This window comes from Leptidea sinapis, chromosome 47 (genome assembly GCF_905404315.1).
Source record: "Leptidea sinapis chromosome 47, ilLepSina1.1, whole genome shotgun sequence".
In the NCBI taxonomy this organism is placed as follows: domain Eukaryota; kingdom Metazoa; phylum Arthropoda; class Insecta; order Lepidoptera; family Pieridae; genus Leptidea; species Leptidea sinapis.
This window is the reverse complement of record NC_066311.1, coordinates 7524763-7547296: the sequence shown is the minus strand read 5'-3', so window position 1 is coordinate 7547296 and position 22534 is coordinate 7524763. Positions and strand designations below refer to the sequence as shown.

Sequence of the window (22534 nt, the reverse complement as noted above, 5' to 3'; positions counted from 1 at the left end):
CTCAAAACAACATTTTTCTAAGTTTTACTTTGTCTTAATTTAATGTATTTTTCACCGGTGTATTTCTAGATGTTTACCTAAAAATATAGGCGCCATTTCACTGCAGGAAAATTTCTTATTGTTCGTATTTTTCATTTGATTCTGTCAAAGTCGTGAATAGGTGTCGAAGTTTACTATAATTTATTATTAAAATTCAGTTATAATGACATGTTTAAGTCCATGGACTTTAACATAAAAATATAACTGAAAAGTTAAACGAAAAATTATTCCAAGAATGACAATCTATATGAAGTATTTGTAGATTTATATTCATACCTAGAAACAAACATATATCTTCAAGTTCGTGGAATTTACATTCGAGGCTGTTTATCGTTAATTGATCTGATTTACTCACGTAAACAGAGCCAGATACAGATTGCCAAGACACACACAGAACGCGCAGTTTATTTGTTTTGTTTCGTTAAACAAACATATTAAAAGTTTTATTTTATTTCGTTCTAGAAGCTAATATTTTATTTCTGGTTGAAAAAATCATTGTCCCCTATTAAAACCTTTTAATTATACGGAGGAAACAATTAATTGAATTTAGAATAGATATGGATTTCAGATTCATTGTAATTTCTAACATGAATGATGAATTATAGGAACGTGTTTCTTCAGAATACATAGTTTCACTATAAAATGTGGAATAGAACCAAGGTTCTTGACCCTATTAAGTATATTATAACAAATTCGATGACAAACACTAAGAACGATGCCGGATTTGAAATTATCCCTACAGAGTAATTAAACACATTATATTAATTATGATGAGGTAACTAAGACATCATTACGTGGAAGCGTACCAAGAATACTGGCAGCATTTCCGCGCTGGATAGCTAGGCTGAACTGTTGACCGAAATAGATGCCAGCGCTCCATTAGCCTTAATGAGACGCGAAGATAGTACTTTTTACAATCTCCACCCCACGGGCCAAGTGTCTCGACACCAAACGGCACAAAAATGTGAAAAATGCAGAAAAATACAGCGACATAGAACGTGGGCCGTGGAGGCCGCAAAGACTACACAACTACAGTCGCGGGGCGTCTCCTAAGGAAACTCGAACCTCGGACCTTGTGGGAAGGAGAGAAAGAGCTGAAGGAGCATGATACGAATATAACGCGGTTGAAGTCGCGGGAAGAAGATAGTATGATAATATATGATTCAGACAAGGTATGATTATTGTCTGACGATATTGAGGCGACGAATGAGTTCGTGTAATTGATCTAACACGTAACGATATGCCATTCTCATCGTCGGCGCTCCGGGGTTCATATTGATGTGCGATATTATAAAACGTATCTAATTCAAGTTATTACATGCGTAGACTTAAGTATTACTTTTTCTATTGAAGAGGAGCATATAACGAAACGAATCACATGAAGTTAAGTGATCACCGCCGTCAAAGGGATCACAGGAGTGTTGCTGGTCTTTTGGGAAAGTGTACGCGCTTTTTTGATGGTGCCCATGTCGTATCGTCATGGAAACATATAATATGGGTATTGTAATTATTATTGTGAAAACGTATAACTTTACAAGAAACACAATCGAGGGTTAACTTGATGTAAAATACGCCATGGAGTTTTTACAAAAAATTCTAGCGCTCTACAATGCGCAGGTCCGGCCACATATGGAGTATTGCTGTCATCTGTGGTCTGGCACACCTCAGTATCAGCTCGATCCATTTGACAGCGTGCAACGCAGATCAGCTCGAATTGTCTGGGACCCAGTGCTCTGTGAACATGGTTCAAGTTTTCGATATTAGGAACAGCCAGGCACCACAAGCAGTGTCCGTTTACAAATATGATACATAATCTATATCGTAAAGAAGAAAGCGACTCCTTCCTTGACCTCGCCACAAGCAATGCTATACTAGCGAGCCTGACGAAGCCTGCTAAATAAGAAATTTTGTTATGTTTTTAATGTAACCCCTCATTTCTGGTAATGTTTAACCCTCATTTCTCGGATTAATTACAAAAATAAAATTTGAAAACAAAGTTTATGAACGATGCGGCCTCACGCGTTTCGTGCGAGCGCTCATCCAACTGAGCCAACCGTTCGAGTGACGTCTCGTTGATAAATCTTGTATGCTTTGTTCAACTCTTTCAGTTTAACGTGTAGCAATAACCTACCACAACCACACGGAAAGCGAGAGGTCGCGGGTTCGAGTCCCGTATCGTTCATAAATTTTTAGTTTAGGTCTCGTTGATTATAAAAATGATTTAAGAGCTTCTTTCCGTATGAAAGAGAAGTTTCAAGAGATCTCTAGAGCTTAAAGCGTTTGAAACAGATTGCGATAATTAGTGAAGTTAAAACCCTTGTATTTCGTTGGAAAATTGTTCTATAAATGGAAAATTGTTATCAATAATTACGAAGACGAAAAGGTGTTTGTAAATTATTTATGAAGTGAGATTTTGTGCATAGCGGATAGGAAAAGTAAATTCATATTTCAATATTTAAAATGAATTACTATATGAAAATGTATACCGCATACCTGAAAAAAAACTCAGCAGGCTTTTTTAAATATAAGCTCATTACAATAATATTTATCAACTTAATACCCTGAGGGCGGTCATTCCATTCCCATATATGTGATATCAAAAGTCGTTTAAGTTATGGTAACCTTAATCACATAAACATTTTTAACAAAAGCAGTAGTATGCACAACATTTTTTTTATTTAACGACTTCTTTTCACTGAGTAAGAAAATATTCTTCGTTTTCGTCATTTTTGGCTTTCCATGCTACTTAATACACTTCAATGACCTTCGTCACCAAAGAGGATGTAAGTACTACCTAATAAGTGGCGGGACTGCCTATGTAAAAACTAAATGAAATTTAGGGTATGTTCCGATATGTACTGCGAGCACTGCACAGCGCTATCAGTGTAGAAAAATTCGTTCCGTTATGGAATGCCAGTATACTGCCGCAGTACCCTAGGGAAATATATAACGTCAAAAATCGCCGCCATATTCTACTGTGAGTGATCATTCAAAACCACTCGAGTGCCTAACGTTTACGCCTTATATTTTTAATTTGACAGTACTCCAACAACAGCCTTTTTAATGAACTACAATATAATAGACAGTATACGGGATTGCGTTCCGTTTTAAATAGTAACCAGTATAACTGGCTATAAAGGAACGGCTTCATAGTATACTAAATTGACGTCACACTGTACAGTGGTCGCAGTGCATATCGGAACATACCCTTAGTTTAGTATGAAACGTGGAGTGATTTGACATACGTTTGAAATATTAGTAATTACAGTATGGCGATTAGTCCGAGTATAATCCGGCTAAGTTTGAAATTGAACAGTTGCTTAAAACGTAGTGTGTATCGACTATCTCCGTTTCTTACATTATTATAGCCGTCATCTGTCAATCTATCAATTACTGCACGTTTCATACAATCGAGTGAATCACTTTTTTCTTAGAGTTTCGCTAGGTCAATGTCGACTTGTTTGGAGGAAACTACATGTCGATTGGCATCAAATTTCTAAATGCAATTGTTACGAAATTTTCGGATATTTTGTAAAGATATCATTACAGCTGGGTGGGTTATATTGTTAAACGGTCTACATATTTTATGGTAATTGGTGTAGGTATATTTATTTTTTTAAGTTATAATTTAAATTATTTAGAATAACTAAAGTAAAAGTATAAAATAATGATAAATTTTATGAAACATTATTCTTACAAAGTGTATTTTTTCGTTTATGTCACACGAGAGAGAAGTATTTTGTTTCTTGTGCCTTTGAATCCCTCATTAGGCTCTTAGGCTCAGGTTTTTCCGGCGAAATATGACATACCTTACCATATACTTGTAGGAGAGGGAAGCTGCCCTTGAGTTCAACATAAGAAAATAAAAAAAGGTACGAATTTCTCTATTAAAATTACCAAAAAAATTGTTTATCAGTTTACTGTTTCTAAACACACCGCTGCTACTTTGTAAATTTTGTTTATTAATTTTGAGCTAAATGAACCAAAGAGGGTTTTGGTTTTATTTTTTATATGGGGGACAAGGGCTCACGGGATGGGGAGGGGCGAGGCAACCACCCATGGACATCCACAACACACAACTTTTAAGGTGGGAGTATGCTTTATTCTTGAAGGTCCCTAAGTCGTATCTGTTCGTCTGTTCGGGGAAACAGCAGCAGTTAATTGATACCACAAAGTGGTTGTGCGAGGCATGAAATTTCTTGCAAAACGCGCGGTTGTAGAATGCCAGACGTCAAAGTGATGCGGGAAATTTTTATATTTTTTTTTAATAATAATAATTTAATTATAATAATAATTGATCATTTAATTAATTGAAGATACGGCTTGGTTTGATATAAACATGTTGTCTTACGATCATTATAAAGATAATTTTAACACAAAAACAACCGACTTCAAAATCACTATTCCAAAACAATAGATATAATATGCACTTTAAAGTATAAAAATAATTGCGTATTTTTATACAATCGTATTAAAAAATCTAATTCTAGTTACGATTATTGTCATTTTGGAATCAGTGTCCTCTCGCCTCGTCAAGTCGTGCGTGCGACACAAGCCCATCACACCAATATGTAGATACAAATACTGTAGATATGTAGATACTATGCCCACAACTGACTATTGAGCCAGCTAGTATGTTTATATGCAGAAATAGATCATAAAACTAATTAGTAAATAAGTCGTTTGCTTAAATCTAAAGGTTCTCAAACTACCTTCTGATAATCTGACCTCATAAACCCAATGATAATTTACAGTATTCAAGATAAGTTACATATTTAAAGCCTTAAACATAACCTTTAATATAATCTATATTATATTGAGTATACACGTTCTAAATGGACCTTATCTGTTTTTAGATTTTAATAGATTTAAGTACTTCTTGAGCTGTATGGAATTCATGGTATTATACATTTTGTCTAGTGATAGAAGTTTCAAATAATATTATAAATGTGAATGTAAGTTTGTTTGTTTGTTAGGCTTACACGCCTAAACCACTGAAACGACTTTGATGAAATTTAGTACAGAGATAGACAAGAGCTTGCGAAACGACATAGGCTTTATCGCCAATAAAAGGCTTGGCGGGGCTGAAATAGGGATGGAAGTTTGTATGATTGTTTGTCGTCACTATCGAAGATAACAGCATGAAACTGTATTTAAGCACTTGATACGAAGTAAACAAATATTTGTTCTAGCGTTCTTAAAATTAAAACCCCTGTGGAGATGAAAAAGGGGGATGAAAGTTCTATAGTTGGTAGCTTATAAAAATGTATTAACCACAGCAGTTTCTATGTGTATTATTTGCAAAGCGAGTATATTAAAAAATAAAAAATACTGCCCTAAGTAACTATTTCACTGGGACGAAGTCGCGGCTAAAAGCTAGTAGTGGGAGGCTCCTTTGCACAGGATGCCGGCTAGATTATGGGTACCACAATGGCGCCTTGAAGCAGTAATGTGTAAGCATTACTGTGTTTCGCTCTAAAGGGCGCCGTAGCTAGTGAAATTACTAGGCAAATGAGACTTAACATCTTATGTCTTAAGGTGATAAGCGCAGTTGTAGTGCCATACAGAAATTTTGGGCTTTTACAAGAATCCTGAGCCGTGAGCGGCACTGCATTGTAATGGGCAGGGAGTATCAATTACCATCAGCTGAACGTCCTGCTCGTCTTGTCCCTTATTTTCATTAAAAAATATTATTATATATTTTTTTATGGCAAAATGCAACACAAATGACGAGTAAATATCGAATGTATATCCCGTTATAGTAACTATCCAATAGTAGTAGTAGTAATTAATTAGAAACATTCAGACATGAAAAAAAAAAAAATTTGAAAGCCTTGAAGGGCAATTGAAGCGAAGTCAATACACTTTTATGTAGCAGAGTTATTGTACCTAATTCTTTCTTTCTTCTTATATTAACTTGAACATAAAACGATTAATGTTTTCTCGAGCGTAAATCAAAGGGTTTTTTTTATATGAAAACTCGTAGAAATCACTCAACATAACTCAGCCAAATTGTGTTCACAAAAGAGCGCCTCATTTCGAGCTATTGAACGAATGAAATGAGTTGGAAACGTTGCGACGTTTGAATGAAATACTTTCTCGTTGTAAGAGACGTGTCATTGAAAGGTGATTTGATTAGCTACGGCTGATACTGACATTATCTATTTACAAACTTTTGTTATTGATGGTCTTATATTAAGGATAGGTCTCCGCCGCGCTAGAACTAGATACCACCCTACCTACGAACTACAGCTTTTTAATTACTGCAACTATTAGAATATGTATGTGCGCGTGGAATCTTGACACTCAATGACATCTTATTCGTGTTATTTTACATTGAAATTAATAAAATACAAAATACTTACTGATTATATGTGATCCCAGTGTCTTTTTTATTTCTTGTAGTATTATTTTTACAAAGTTTTACTACGCAACCAGGCATTTTATTATTTAAGTATAATTTTCTTTTAATTTGAATTTTATTGGTGATTAATTAATGTGATACTAGAAACATGTGCCATAGTAAAATTGTCATAATTACCATAAGGTGTCATATATGATATAAAATTAAAAAATATATACTTGCTGATAAAGAAACTATTATGTCCCAGTATTATAATAAATATTTCATTATAATTTTTATTTTACTAACAAAATATAAGCAAAATAATATTTTCTACTGGAATTATCTTTTATCTTTTATATATATAAAAATGAATTGCTGTTCGTTAGTCTCGCTTAAACTCGAGAACGGCTCGACCGATTTGGCTAATTTTGGTCTTGAATTATCTGTGGAAGTCCAAAGAAGGTTTAAAAGGATATTAATTTGAATAAATAGGAAAAATGCTGCTAAATTAAATAAAAACAACAAATTTGTTTTTCCTTTGATGTGTCCATACATAATATCTATGAGAGAATTTATTGACGCACGGTTTCACAGTTCTGCTGTGAAACAATTTCATTACGACAGCAGGGTGCATATTTTACGAAGTAATTTTTGATGTTATGATATATTATTTACAAATTCATATTAAAACATTATTTTATTTATTATATACAGTACAACGTCTGTCGGGTCAGCTAGTTAGGAATAAAAAATTGATACTTTGAAAAAACACACAAACTTTTATTGGATTTGCAAGCCACGCCGTCCGGTTGGGCTGCAGGGCCGCGCGGCTCTCTTCCATGTGCGTTTTATTTGATTGCTGCAATGTGTCTTGTGGCTTGTGGGTATATATTTCGACGAACCTCACATATGGCTCACGGGTGACCCCCATGGCTTGAATGGTTCAGTAACAGAAGGCTCACCGGTGAGTCCCATGGCCGTTATGGAAATACTCGATTTTTCACGCAGCGTTCAACGTATTAATATTTCAGTGTAGATGAACATATCAATATACTGACGTTTTCTAGTGTTTCGTGTACGTGTTCATTACCATATAGAATAGCCGGAATACGTTGGATGAGGGCAGCGCAGGATCGATCGTCGTGGAAATCTTTGGGGGAGGCAAAGGTCCAGCAGTGGACGTCTTTCTGGTGATGATGATAATGATCAGGGCTATCGCCCCAAAATCATCGGCTATCTTGGATTTCAAATATGATCCTAAATTCGTTCTCTGCATCCTCGAGAATCTCGGGTAACAATATGGATAAACTATCCATATTCAATTCCATGAATAAACTTATTTTAATTTGCTTTGATATAATCTACTATTAGTCATAATTTACTGATTTAGCGAAATGTCTATTCACTAGCAACATTTTTTGGCTGTCTGTGTGCGTGTTGGCGAATAACGTGACGCTCACGCACACATTAATTATATTGTTACTTCTATATTGACAGGAACTATGAATGAAACTATCGTTTTGAACGTTATTATTCTATGAATATAATCTATAACTAGTCAATAAATGTAATAATGAAATTAAAATTACAAATTTTTAAATGTCAAAATGTCATTTAAATTAAAATGTGATTCAGTTGATTATATCAGTAAAATGAAAAACTGTACAAATCTGCGTTCAATGATAATGCAAATCCAACGAATATATATTTCAACTCTCTAATTTTGTAAGCGTTACCCACGCCTTTAAAGATCGTAATTCATGTGAAAATAGCAAAACGTTTCAAGGATTTTCTTCTAAAGAGATTTTTTTCGCTGATGTTTTTGCACGCTACGTTGATTACTTACAAACGCTAAATTTAATAAGATTTTCTTCTATCACTATATTTTCTGCTTGATTTTGTCAATAGAAAATTGCGTGCGTATAATGTACACATGTCAGAAGTGAAACCTGAACTGTGCATGAACCTCTAACTGGTTGGTAGGATGACACATGATTTCAACCGGTATGAAAGACATTACTATCACCGCTACCATATTTATGTTCTCCTGGTTTCAGAATATATTAAGATATACTTGCGTCATACATAAGATCTTTTCTCCAATTATTATCATATGCAGTTATAGCATATGCAGTTAGAAAGATTAGAGAGTACACGAATGTTGCGACCGCTAGATTAGTGTACTTTAGTTATTTTCACAGCATCATGACGTACGGTATATTACTATGGGGTCATGCTGCTGACATTGATATAGTGTTTGCACTGCAAAAGAGAGCTGTTCGTGCTATATATCAGCTTGGTTATAGACAGTCTCTCAAAGAAAAATTTAAAGAAATAAATATTATGACTGTTCATTGTCAGTACATTTATGAAAATTTAATATATGTTCACAAAAATCGTCACCTTTTTGCTCTTAATAGTGATTTTCATTATTATAACACTAGAAATAAGGGATTGCTTGTAACTAATTCTAGTAGGCTTCATAAGATACATAATAGCTTTAAGGGTAAATGTATACACTTCTACAATAAAGTCCCAGCCACTGTTCAGGTATTATCTATAAATAAATTTAAATGTTTATAAAAAAAATGGCTCTGTCGTAAATCCTAGTACTCCACTGCTGAATATCTAAATGATCGGACAGCCTGGGACTAGATTGTGATTATTTTATAGCGATAGAAATGACTGTACAATATTGTATATTTTTATTGAAAAGAACGCAAAAAAAAGTTTCTTGCGCCGCTTCTTCTCTCTCAGAGCGCCATTTGTTTCCGAAGTGGTAGTAGTATCTAGTAGTATAAGAAATGACATCAAAAAGAGTTCTAAAGGAATCAATTTTGAGAAAATAAATGCCTTTTATGCCTTTTATCGCCCAGTACTGCTTGCTATCTCATTTTCTCCCACGTTAAATCTTATGAATTTATGTGTCTGTCCCTTTTTACTCTCTCGTTTTTTCGTTTCATTAACTTTCAAATCACAACGATGCTAAAGAAATTTTCACTTCAAAAATTTAATCAATAAAAAACATTTAATGACGTAGCTTCATTAAACTATATCGTAAGAATAAAATTAGAAAAAAGGTATTCACTCGATTTTATGAAACATGCAGTGCTCGATAGATGGACAGATGACGGCTATAGTCTTGTAAAAATGGAGATAACCGAAATCTACTACGTTTTAAGCAACCGTTCGCTTTCAAACTTAGCCGGATTATGCTTCGTTCCCATATTGTAATTACTATTTCAAACTTATGTCAAATGACTGCACGTTTCACACTAAACTAAATTTCGATTTTTACTTAGGGTATGTTCCGATATGCACTGCGACCACTGCACAGTGGGACGTCAATTTAGTATACTGTGAAGCTGTTCCCTTATAGCCAGTTATACTGGTAACTATTTAAAACGGAACGCAATCCCGTATACTGTCAGCCGCATTTTTTGACGCAGCATACAAATTATTGTATTAAAGTTTTCTAGTTCATTAAAGAATAACTGTTGTAGGAGTACTGTCAAACTAAAAATATTAGGCGTAAAAGTTAGGCACTCGAGTGGTTTTGACTGATCACGTGATCAAAGTACAGCGAGTACCTTACCTCGAAAACGCCAGTGCTTTACAGTAGAATATGGCGGCGATTTATGACGTCATTTATTTCCCTAGGGTACTGCGGCAGTATACTGGCAGTCCATAACAAAACGAATTTTTCGACAGTGATAGCACTGTGTAGTGCTCGCAGTGCATATCGGAACATACCCTTGGGCAGTCCTGCCTATTTTACATAGTATTTAGATCCTCTTTGCAAAAAACTAACAAAGACTAATAATTAAAATAGCAGTTTACGGTCTATGATGGGATACTATAAATAAGAATATAAGTATTTGTAATAATTTTAAATCTTTATCTCATCTGCGTGATGACGTGATACTACCGAGGGATAGGCCTTGTTTTACTAATCCTGCCTCGGTTTACTCACGCTCGACGGAATGAGATCGTAAATTATTAAAACACCATAAACTTCTTTATGACGTCATAACTCTTTACTTCTTATTGAACATAATGTAAAACGTTGCTGATCTCAATGGTGTGGATTTAGCTATTATTTGATCTAAATATGTGACGCTAAACCTTTTTACTTTATGAAATATAAATTTTCTATTACTGAATGTACTTTTCGTCAGAACATAATATAATATACATCTTTCATAAATTTGGATCTGAGCGAATGTTTTCTTTGTACATATGGTCTATATGACTGAAATATATGCATACATATATTCATACATGCCTGTCTTCAAGTGGGATAGACAAAGATTACGGACATCTATTCTCCATATTTTTTATAAATCATTCTGTATATAGATAGCGTGGCTATTTCGGGTAAAAAAAATTATGAAAATGAATGTTATCAATGCGAATGAATAGCGTTATGATTTTCAGACGTTAATTGCCTAGCTAAAATCTTTGACTAAGGTAGCTACATAAATAGCTAATAATAAAAAACCTAACTCTTTATTCTAAAAGGCGTAGGTCCCGGACTTATGGAAGACAGACCACGTTCATTCGATCCAAAAAAAGAGACAGTTTGCGGCTTACGACAGGCCTATCGCTATTGCCACCCAGCTCTTCAAAATCATGGGAGGCATCATTAACCTCCAACTCTTGGTATACCTACAGGGTCACCAGTCGATCAACGTTTCGGCTTTCGCCACGGTCAGTCCATTCCTAACATACCTAGATAGATGGGCGGCGGCTATCGAAAGCAAGGAAAAAAGACATCAGTTGCCGAAAACATTCGACCGTGTATGGCACAACGTGCTTCTCTCAAAACTTCCTTGAACTCAATAACACCCACTTATATATTGCTTACTGTCAGTGGATACATAAATTATCCTAAAAATATTACTTCGATTTCATCCACTCGCATGAACCATTTTTTTCTTGGTTACTTTTCATCTTGTCATTATATCTCATCCTCAAATGTACACATTGGTTAACCCCTACCCGCGCTCTGTAGATTTGGGCAATATCTCACCCAGTAAATAGATTCTCACATAAATAAGTGATTTTTAACCTTTAGTATTTTTTCCGAGCATTTTTTGTGTTAATTTATAAATAGGTTTAAATAAAATACTTTTTTTTTTAAATGTAAACGCGTGTAACAAATTTAAAACGGATGTTAGTGACATTTGACATTGTAATTATTATGACGGGTACTCACGATATATATTTTATTAATTTGATGAATGAATGTGGTCGCGGCGGAACAGCGGAGGCGGCGAGAAACTCTTGACACATTGACACTTGACACTAATAGTACATCAATCTGTCCACGTGGCGCCTAATTCATTTTGGTCTATGATTCCCTAATTCACAACACACACTCCTGACGACGTCCTGCCCTGTGCTGCCCCGGGGCGTAAAAAGAATAGGGTAGTCCCAGGTCCAAGGGTGTCGTAAGAGGCGACTACGGGCTTTTTGAAAGTGGGAGAGTCACGCTGCTGTCTCATGACGTCAGCACAATCGGGCCAGACTCGTCCGGGTTACTTACCACACTAGTACTACACATCGTATACTACATCGCACAGAATACCGGCGTGAAGTAGCGGCCTAGTGCCGCTATGTCTCGCATAGGTTAGTGTCGAGGACCGGAGGCCGTTCCCCCCCCCCCCCCAACAAAATATGAGAGCGGTATTTAAAGAGAAATTACCCCAGGAGGGTACCGGCTCTTGTAGAGCCAGAGAATCCCTCCCCGAGCATTCGCGCTCGGGCTGCCCTTCGTATTCTGGGGAGGGCACAGTACCGTATATGTCACAGGACAAACAGGGCAGCAACACCACGGCACCCCGCTCCACGCTTAATGTGGACTTTTGTAACATCCGGGGAATTCACTCCAACTTAAACGCCGTCCACCACCACCTTGAGACGTCGCAGCCGGCCTTGTGTTTCCTTACGGAGACGCAGATATCTCGCCCTAGCGATACGTCGTATTTAACGTACCCCGGGTACAAAATTGAGCATAATTTCATGCCTCATGCCGGGGTATGTGTGTACGTTAGGGAGGATATCTGCTGTCGCCGTCTCGGCAATTTTGAGGGTAGGGGCCTGTCTACTCTCTGGCTCCGCGTAGATGTAGAGGACCGCATCCGCATCTATGCGTGTGTCTACAGGTCCCATAGTGGTAACGCAGAATCGGATCACCTCATGGGCTGCGTTCAAGCGGCATTTGATGACGTGCTTGCTCAGATCCCCTCCGCTGAAATCGTAGTCTTGGGTGATTTCAACGGGCACAGTGCCGAATGGCTTGGATCACGTACCACAGACTACGCAGGGCGATCTGTGCATAACTTTGCATTGGCGTATGGTCTGTCCCAATTGGTTGAGTCGCCGACGTGGCTCCCGGATGTGGATAGCCACATGCCGTCCTTATTAGATCTTCTGCTGACTACACATCCCGATGGTTACCAGGTCTCTGTCGACGCCCCTCTCGGAACGTCCGACCATTGCCTGGTCAGGAGTGTAGTGCCTATCCGACGCCAACGTCGCAGACCACCAGCGACCCGCCGCGTTTGGCACTACAAGTCAGCAGATTGGGATAGGATGCGTTCCTTTTTTGCATCCTACCCTTGGGGCAGGGTTTGTTTCCCTTCGGATGATCCTAGTGCCTGCGCCGTTGCAGTAGCCGATGTGATACTGCAGGGCATGGATATTTTTATACCAAGCTCTGTAGTACCGGTCGGTGGCAGATCACAGCCCTGGTTCGATGCGTCAGTTAAAGCAGCATCTGACTGCAAAAAACAGGCGTATCGAACTTGGGTTGCGGCGCTGGGCTCAAAGGATCCGAACTGCAAAGTTCTGAAGAGGAAATATAACCGTGCCTCCAGATTTTTTAAGCGGCAAATCGCCCGTGCGAAATCGAAGCACGTCGTCAAAATTGGCGAGCAGCTTTCCAGTTACCCGACCGGAACACGCAAGTTCTGGTCGTTGTCAAAAGCTGCTCTTGGTAACTTCAACCAGCCGTCCATGCCGCCGTTGCACATGAGGAATGACACCCTGGCCCATACGGCAAAAGAGAAAGCCGATCTCCTGTGCACTCTTTTTGCCTCTAACTCGACTCTTGACGACAACGGAAAAACACCGCCGACCATCCCGCGGTGTCAGAGCTCCATGCCTGAAGTACAGTTCCGACAGAAAACTGTTAGGCGAGCTCTGTTTTCGTTGGACGTCAAGAAGTCGAGCGGGCCGGATGGCATTTCTCCAATCGTGCTTAGAACGTGTGCCCCTGAGTTGACGCCGGTGCTAACGCGTTTATTCCGGCACTCTTATTCAAAAGGCGTAGTCCCTGATTCATGGAAGTCAGCCCTTGTCCATCCGATCCCAAAAAAAGGAGACAGTTCGGATCCGGCAAACTATAGGCCTATTGCGATTACCTCCCTACTCTCCAAAATCATGGAGAGCATAATTAACCGCCAGCTCTTGGTATACCTTGAGGGTCACCAGTTGATCAACGACCGGCAGTACGGCTTTCGCAATGGTCGGTCGACTGGCGATCTTCTGGTATACCTAACACATAGATGGGCGGCGGCTATTGAAAGCAAGGGGGAAGGCCTGGCAGTTGGTCTGGATATAGCGAAGGCCTTTGATCGTGTATGGCACAAGGCGCTCCTCGCAAAACTTCCATCATTTGGGCTTCCCGAGAGCTTATGCAAGTGGACCTCCAGCTTCCTCACTGGGCGCAGCATACAGGTCGTTATCGACGGTTATTGCTCGAATCCCAAGCCCGTGAACGCTGGAGTGCCCCAAGGCTGTGTGCTATCTCCCACGCTGTTTCTTCTGCATATCAATGATATGTTGGACACCGCCAACATGCATTGCTATGCAGACGACAGCACTGGTGATGCCGTATACACGGGCCATGCAGGTCTCTCTCGGGAAAACGTCGACCAGTGCCGGGAGAAACTTGTGTCTTCTATCGAGTCCTCTCTCGTGAAGGTCGCGGAATGGGGTAAGTTGAACCTTGTCCAATTTTACCCCCAGAAGACTCAAGTTTGCGCGTTTACCACTAAAAAAACCCCATTTGCCGTATCACCGCTCTTCGAGAACACTTCCCTTAAAGCCTCGCCTAGTATCGGAATACTGGGTCTCGAAATCTCGAGCAATTGCCAATTCCGTGGCCATCTGGAGGGCAAAGCCAAACTGGCTTCAAAGAAACTGGGCGTCATAAATAGAGCACGGCAATACTTCAAGCCGGCCCACATTCTAGCGCTCTACAAAGCGCAGGTCCGGCCTCACATGGAGTATTGCTGTCATCTCTGGTCTGGCGCACCCCAGTATCAGCTCGATCCATTTGACCGCGTGCAACGCAGAGCAGCTCGAATTGTCGGGAACCCAGTACTCTGTGAACGGCTGGATCATTTGGCGTTGCGTAGAGACGTCGCTTCATTGTGTGTTTTCTACCGCATCTATCACGGGGAGTGTTCCGAAGAGCTGTTCAACCTGATTCCTGCCGCCGAATTCCACCTTCGCACGACACGCCACAAGTTAGGATTTCATCCCCACCATCTGGATGTGTGGCGGTCCTCCACAGTGCGGTTTTCAAGGAGCTTTCTTCCTCGTACCACGAAGCTGTGGAATGAGCTTCCGTGTGCGGTGTTTCCGGGACGATACGACATGGGTACCTTCAAGAAAAGCGCGTACACCTCCCTTAAAGGCCGGCAACGCTCTTGTGATTCCTCTGGTGTTGCAGGAGAGTGTGGGCGGCGGTGATCACTTAACACCAGGTGACCCGTACGCTCGTTTGTCCTCCTATTCCATAAAATAAAAAAATAAAAAAAGACGTCCATACTTTCGGGTCTTTTTGTTGCATTTGTACTGCAGAGAGAGACCACGGGGTTCCATGTTTGCGCTAATCTAAAACCATCGTCCCTATTAAAATTGTTAGGATGCTTCTTAATTTCGATAGCTTCTCTAACAAGCCGTGGGATGTATTGGCGTTCAGCAGAAATCCAGTGGTTGGTACCTTGGCTTGATACGTTGGCTTTAAGCAAGTGTTCGGCTATTGCGGATTTTTTAAGATCATTATTTTTGACAGCGCTATTGTGTTCCTTAACCCGTTGAGAAAGAAGAAAATATTTGAATTTGAAATGAGAATAAAATCAGCTAAACTATGTTAATTTTACGAAATAATTAAATTTTACTTTTTACTTCTAAAGTAAGCCTTCGCTCAAATCTTTTAAACGGCCCCTATATTATAACTTAAAACCGACACTATTTTGATATCTAACAAAAATAAAATAGAATTATTAAAAATCAAAAGTGGATAATATGTTTATCGTATTTATTCTGCTTTTTCAAGTTTCATCAATCTTTCCATTAAAGTTTGAATGAAGCATGTTCCACACGTTATTCTCATGCAATAGATTACTTTTGTGATCTATCTTTAGGTTTTCTCCTACATTATCCATCACTCGTTCACTCGACATCTCGACCTTTCGAGCCATGCCTTTAATCATATTGTTCCCGACAGCACTCTTATTTAGCAGATATTATATTATATTTATATTTATACCAGAACCAATTTGTTTTTTCACAGAGATACCTTTTTTTATGGGACAGAAAACACCTGATAATACGTCTTGTAATAATGATAATATTGGCACACTTTTTACACAATTATCTTGCCCCAAATTAGGCATATAGCCTGTGTTATGGGTTGCAGGCAATGACGTATGAATAGAACGTCATTGGTTGTAAGATAACGATATATTTAATACAATATACTTACTTAAACATACATAATTACATATAAACATCCATATTCATCATATAAAATGCTTGCACCTACCGGGATTCGAACCCGGAAACCTCTAGCTTAGTAGGTAGGATCGCTACCCACTCGGCTATACAGGTCGTCACCTGTATTGCTGATTCTTAGCACCCCCTGCCCCGTAATTTATGTGGCTGCTACCGTGGCCACCACGAGCGGGGCCGCCGGGGACTGGGGGCCTGGGCCTTATTGTGTCTGTCATGTTTTCATAGGGGGTTTTTGGCATAATCGCCACGCTTGGCAAGCGGGTTGGCGATCGCAGTAGATGGTGCCCATCCTCGGTTGATTGTATCCCTTAGTCGAATCTTACGATACCCACGGGAGGAGATGGGGTGGTGCTATTCTGGTGCGACACCACACACACAACTGTGTCAACAAATGTGTATAAATAATAAAAAAGTAATTGTTTATGAAACCACACTTCAAGTGAAACTTTTATTCACAAAAATATTATCAGCCTAATAATAAAAAAAAACTACTATATACATATATGTCGTAGTCAAGAATGTAGAAACAAAAAGAGAGTACCAAGATGATTCGGTATTTGTCTTAGCTTAAGTGCGGTGTGATTGCGGGTGAGAGCGGGCGCAAGACGAGTGCCGAGCAGGCAGTCGGAGAAGAACTATCAAGCGAGACGGTTGTGTCGCACGCTCATATCGGGAACACCACGTTCTGATAACGTATTCATAAGGCTTTGTGAAGTATGCTTACCATTAAGACTGTAACTTTTGTTTCTAATAATGATACAGTCTTTTAAGAATGTGTTTTACTTGCTGTCGTGATCAACGCCCACAACAATAGACAACCACGAAGATCTTGACCATGCAGTCATAATCAAATCAGCCAGTTTCATTTAATTTGAATTAAAGTTCTTCTTCTTAGTCGGACACTCTTGTCAGAGTAGTCGTGATTGCGCTGACGAGGTACATGGTGGGGTGCTCGGTGGGTCAATATCCTTTCTGAGGGTAGATCTCCTGGCGATGTGCTTCCATTTTTGACGGTTAGAGGCGTTGCGAGTACACTGGACTATGGTGGACTCAGTAGCCTTTGTGATGGCGTCTATCCAGCGGGTTGGCGATCGACCGCGTGCTCTCTTGCCTTCCACCTGGCCCTGAACTAATAGTCCCTCCATCGAGTTCTCATTTCTAGAGACGTGACCAAAGTGACGTGACGTGAATTCTAGTTAATGATATCCATATTACGTAAATAATATTAGAAAGGGGACAAAACATTCTGTTTTATCTAAGATTTTATTGACTATCTGTATTATAGGAATAACAATTTAGCTATGAAGGTGAAGATTTTAAAACATTAAACAAGGTATGGATACTATTTCTATTAGGCTTCATTTGGTCAATTCTCTATATGAAAACACTCAGCTGACAAACTCCTCCTTTTTTGAAGGAGGTTGTAAATAGCACTTTTACTGTAAAAAATAAATGGAACTTCAGGTTTTCTAAGGAAAATGATTCTGTAAATCAGAAATTGACATTCTGACTATGAGTTACGAAGAAAATAAATTAATAACTTCAACAGCTTTGGGACACCTGTCAACTTTATTTTTCCTCGATGTGTCCGCACTTGTTGGAACTGATGAAATAAATTGTAGCTTTATCAGCAAAATAATAGCGATATTGGACGCGAGTGGCTCATCTATCTCTAAGTTATATTTGTGTATTATCTATGGCTTTGTCGACACTATTACTAATTATTATCCTATTTTGAAGTCGGTAAGAATTCAAAAAAGGAGGAGGTTCTCAATTCGTCGGTATTTTTTTTATGTTCGTTACTTCAAAACTTTCGACTGGGTAAATCGATTTTGATAATTCTTTTGTAACTGACTTCAAAAAAGGAGGAGGTTCTCAATTCGTCTGTATTTTTTTTATGTTGATTACCTCAAAACTTTCGACTGGGTAAATCGATTTTGATGATTCTTTTGTAACTGACTTCAAAAAAGGAGGAGGTTCTCAATTCGTCTGTATGTTTTTTATGTTGATTACCTCAAAACTTTCGACTGGGTAAATCGATTTTGATAATTCTTTTGTAACTGACTTCAAAAAAGGAGGAGGTTCTCAATTCGTCGGTATGTTTTTTATGTTCGTTACTTGAAAACTTTCGACTGGGTAAATCGATTTTGATAATTCTTTTGTAACTGACTTCAAAAAAGGAGGAGGTTCTCAATTCGTCGGTATGTTTTTTATGTTGATTACCTCAAAACTTTCGACTGGGTAAATCGATTTTGATAATTCTTTTGTAACTGACTTCAAAAAAGGAGGAGGTTCTCAATTCGTCGGTATGTTTTTTATTATGTTTGTTACCTCAAAACTTTCGACTGTGTGAACCGATATTGATAATTCTTTTTTTATTTGAAAGCTAGTGCTTCCCGCGTGGTCCCATTGTTATTTGGTCCAGATCTGACAGTGGCATCCATGAGAAAACCATAAAAGTCTTAAATTTGCTATCCATACGTATAGCAAAGTGGATGATAAATTTACGAATATCTCAATATGGTACCAACCGATTTCGGTGATTCTTTTTTTATTGGAAAGGATATACTTCAAAGATAGTTTGGTGAGAGTTGTTAGGTTCTGATTACGGAATCCATGACAAAGTATCGGAAATCTTCAATTCTTAGGAGCAAATTAACGATACTCGGCCAAATCTTTCTTATGGTATCCGGATATTTAAGTCATCTACCATAACATAGTTATGGCCAAGTAATTGTCGTAGTCGAATATGATGATCGATGGAACTCCTTAACGACTTACAGTAAGGGTGCGATCTGTGGCAGAATTTCTTACTGTCTGTAATCAAATTGCGATGTGCTTACGTTCATTGCTGCATTGAAAATTTTTGTATATCTACACATATTAAGCCAAATTGTTAGTAGCTACTTCAAAAATGACAATAATCGTAACTTGAATAAGATTCATTAATTAGATTGTATAAAAATACGCAATTATTTATATACTTTTAGTGCATATAATATCTATTGTTTTGAAATAGTGTTTTTGAAGTCGGTTGTTGGTTTGTTCATTTTCGCATATATTCTAATGGTTTCTTAGGAACAGGTGAAGGAAAAATTCATTTCGCATATACAGTATGTATAAAATTGAGATAATTAATCGAATCAATACTATTAAATCGAGAGCCCGTATTTCCCTCCGGTTATACTAAAAACTACTGAACCAATCGGAATAATACTTTTACCATAACATGCAGCGTGTATCGATTTAGACTTTCAAATCAAATCAAATCAAAATCACTTTATCATGTAGGTCACGGAAATGATAGTAATTATGAATGCCAAAAAATATTTTTCTTATTGAATCTATCGCTACTTCGTGAACGGTTGATGAGAAGAAGTAGCAAGAAACTCATTGCCACTCTTTTATATCAAGATTTACATTTTCATCGATTTGTCACCATCGTAGTTGTGTGATATGTTGGTGATTACTTATCCGGAACATATTTTTTATGACTTATAAATACCTATATATTCGCAATAAAAATAATTCAGTCAATGATATTAATTATATATTCCAATAAATCATGCAATGAGCGGGTGGGGGATTTGGAATTAAATAAGTTAATCTAGCTTTTTGTGATGTCGTTAAAAACTTTACAAAATTTCTACAACAACGGGAAAATATCACCACATACAAGATAGTTAAAAGTCGTTGAACAAAATTGTACATACTTGAATATTGAAAAGGAACAATTTAAAAAAAATGTAGTTTTTGTATATAATGCGAAAAACCTTTTTTCACAACATATTATTTAATAGCTGACCCGGCAAACGTTGTTTTGCCATATAAAGTATAATTCACGCGATAGTTTTATAAGTAATAAAATATTGCCTATATTATATCCTGTACATCATTTTGTTCTATTGTCAATAGTTTTTGCAGCGCACGCAAAAATAGGTTTTCGATTTTACACCTTGTGTTACAAAATAGCAATTTTATTACGGATCCCTAATTTTGAAAAAAAAACATAGCCTTCCTCGATAAATGGACTACCCAACACTGAAAGAATCATTCCAATCGGAATGAGAGATTAGCGCGTTCAAACAAACAAACAAACTCTTTTTATTGGTTCTCTAAATTAGATAAAAAGGGCTGGTATAACAAGTAATATAAACAAAAATTTCGTTTTAAATTATTAAATCTCTCAATCTTCTTTAATTTATTTATCACACATTTTCATACAAATTATATCTAGCTCATAAGTAGTCATAGCATTTACTGTGTAGTATGGATAGGTCAGACAACGATATATTGAATTATTCTATTCGAACCTGGGACACTCAGCTTACAGCTATTTAGGTAAGCCACTAGGCAATGAGGTTTTTATGTAATAACTAGCTGACCCGACAGACGTTGTTCTGTATATAATAAAAAAAATAATGTTTTTTATGAATTGGTCAATAATATATCATAACATCAAAAAATACTTCGTAAAATATGCACCCTGCTGTCGTAATGAAATTGTTTCACAGCAGAACTGTCAAACCGTGCGTCAATAAATTCTCTCATAGTAATTATGTATAGACACATCAAAGGAAAAACAAATTTGTTGTTTTTATTTAATTTAGCAGCATTTTCCTATTTATTCACTGGACCTTCCCTGGACTTCCACAAATAATTCAAGACCAAAATTAGCCAAATCGGTCCAGCCGTTCTCGAGTTTTAGCGAGACTAACGAACAGCAATTAATTTTTATATATATAGATATAATATGTGAGGGCAAACGGGCAACAAATAGTTGGGGTGATGGATCATTAATTAAAGATTGGTATTAAAATCGTATAAAAGAAACAGAAAATCGTTGGTGAATTTAAAAATTAAGTTTCCAAGAACCATATTGTTAAGACCAGGAACAGACATAAACTTATAATGCCTACTACTCGGCTAAGTCGAGTTAGTAAGTTTTTGTGGGGTGTATATGCTTTTACAACAAGATCTCATAAAATATTCAATACAAAAGTATTACGTTAATCTCAAGCATTGTTAAAAAACATTTGTGTGCTAACAGTTTCTATAACAAAAATTACTTTCTTAATGATACCACAGATTGGGAATGGAGCCCTCAGGCTATTAAATAATAAGTTTAATTGTACAATATTACTTTGTAAACATACTTTTTTTATGAAAAAAAAGCCCGCTGAGTTTGTTGCGCCTATTCTTCTTAGGTCGGAGGCATCCGTTTTGGAATGAGTGGTACTTTTTGACTTTCAATAAGTGATGTCACATCCTATTTTGAATAAAAATATTTGAATTTAAATTGCCATATTGAGATGTTCATTTGTTTTGTGTGTAGGGCTGCCGTACGATCTGTCCGTGTACTGGCACCAGTACCCCTTCAGTTTGGGAGTAGTTTTCTGCAAGCTGCGCGCGCTCATCTCGGAGGCGTAAGTAGTTTTTGTATCGTAATATATCAAAAAAATTGTATTGCAAATAACATGTATTACTTTTACAGTGTGTTAGTTTAGTACATAAATACAAAATAATTTAAAATATAAAAAGCTTATTCGAAGTGGTCTCCATTGGTTGCAATACAGTCCTTAAAACTTTGAGGCCAGTTATCAATAGAAGCACGCATTCTTTCCATGGGGAAATTCTTCACTGCCCATCGTACGGATTGTTTCGGGACTCCAAATTATTATCTCGAAAACTGACCATAAATCATAAATCAGCGGATTCAGATCGAGACTAGACGACAGCCAGTCTTCAGCTCTGAAGAAGTCCGAAACGATCGTTTCCAACCAATATTGCGTAGACCGAGCTTTATGACCCGACGCCGAGTCTTGCTGGAAGGACCGTTTTTGGCATTGTATTGTTAAAAAGCTTCACTACCTTCTCAAGATTCAAGAGTGGTATCTTGATACACTTGATACACAAATGTTTTGATACCTTTAAAACTGTAACAATTAAAAATAAATAAAATATTACATTTCACCCTACGACCAGAGACCATACAACCACACAAGTAAGACATTAAGTCGAGATAATATTTCATCACAACTCTGAATTATAATAAGCTTACTAACATTTGATAACTCTGCTTGGTTACAGACCCGATAGAATTAGAAACATCACTAAAATAAGAAGTGGAGCAATGAGCGCATTTTCATGTTATTTTAATCGTCCGTAACCAGAACCATTCGTTTAATTTTTTTTTATGGAATAGGAGGACAAACGAGCGTACGGGTCACCTGGTGTTAAGTGATCACCGCCGCCCACATTCTCTTGCAACACCAGAGGAATCACAAGAGCGTTGCCGGCCTTTAAGGAAGGTGTACGCGCTTTTTTTGAAAGTACCCA

General features: G+C 37.7%; 1 protein-coding gene across 4 annotated transcripts in view; it reads left to right on the top strand.

Annotated features, from left to right (window-relative positions):
- Window positions 1-22534, top strand: part of LOC126978135 (neuropeptides capa receptor-like) — a 93614-nt gene that overhangs the window by 25497 nt on the left and 45583 nt on the right. For all 4 annotated transcript variants that reach the window (XM_050826877.1, XM_050826878.1, XM_050826879.1 and 1 more), the window contains exon 3: window positions 21531-21621. In XM_050826877.1, coding sequence (XP_050682834.1) covers window positions 21531-21621 — 91 coding nt within the window. The remainder of the gene's footprint in view (window positions 1-21530; window positions 21622-22534) is intronic.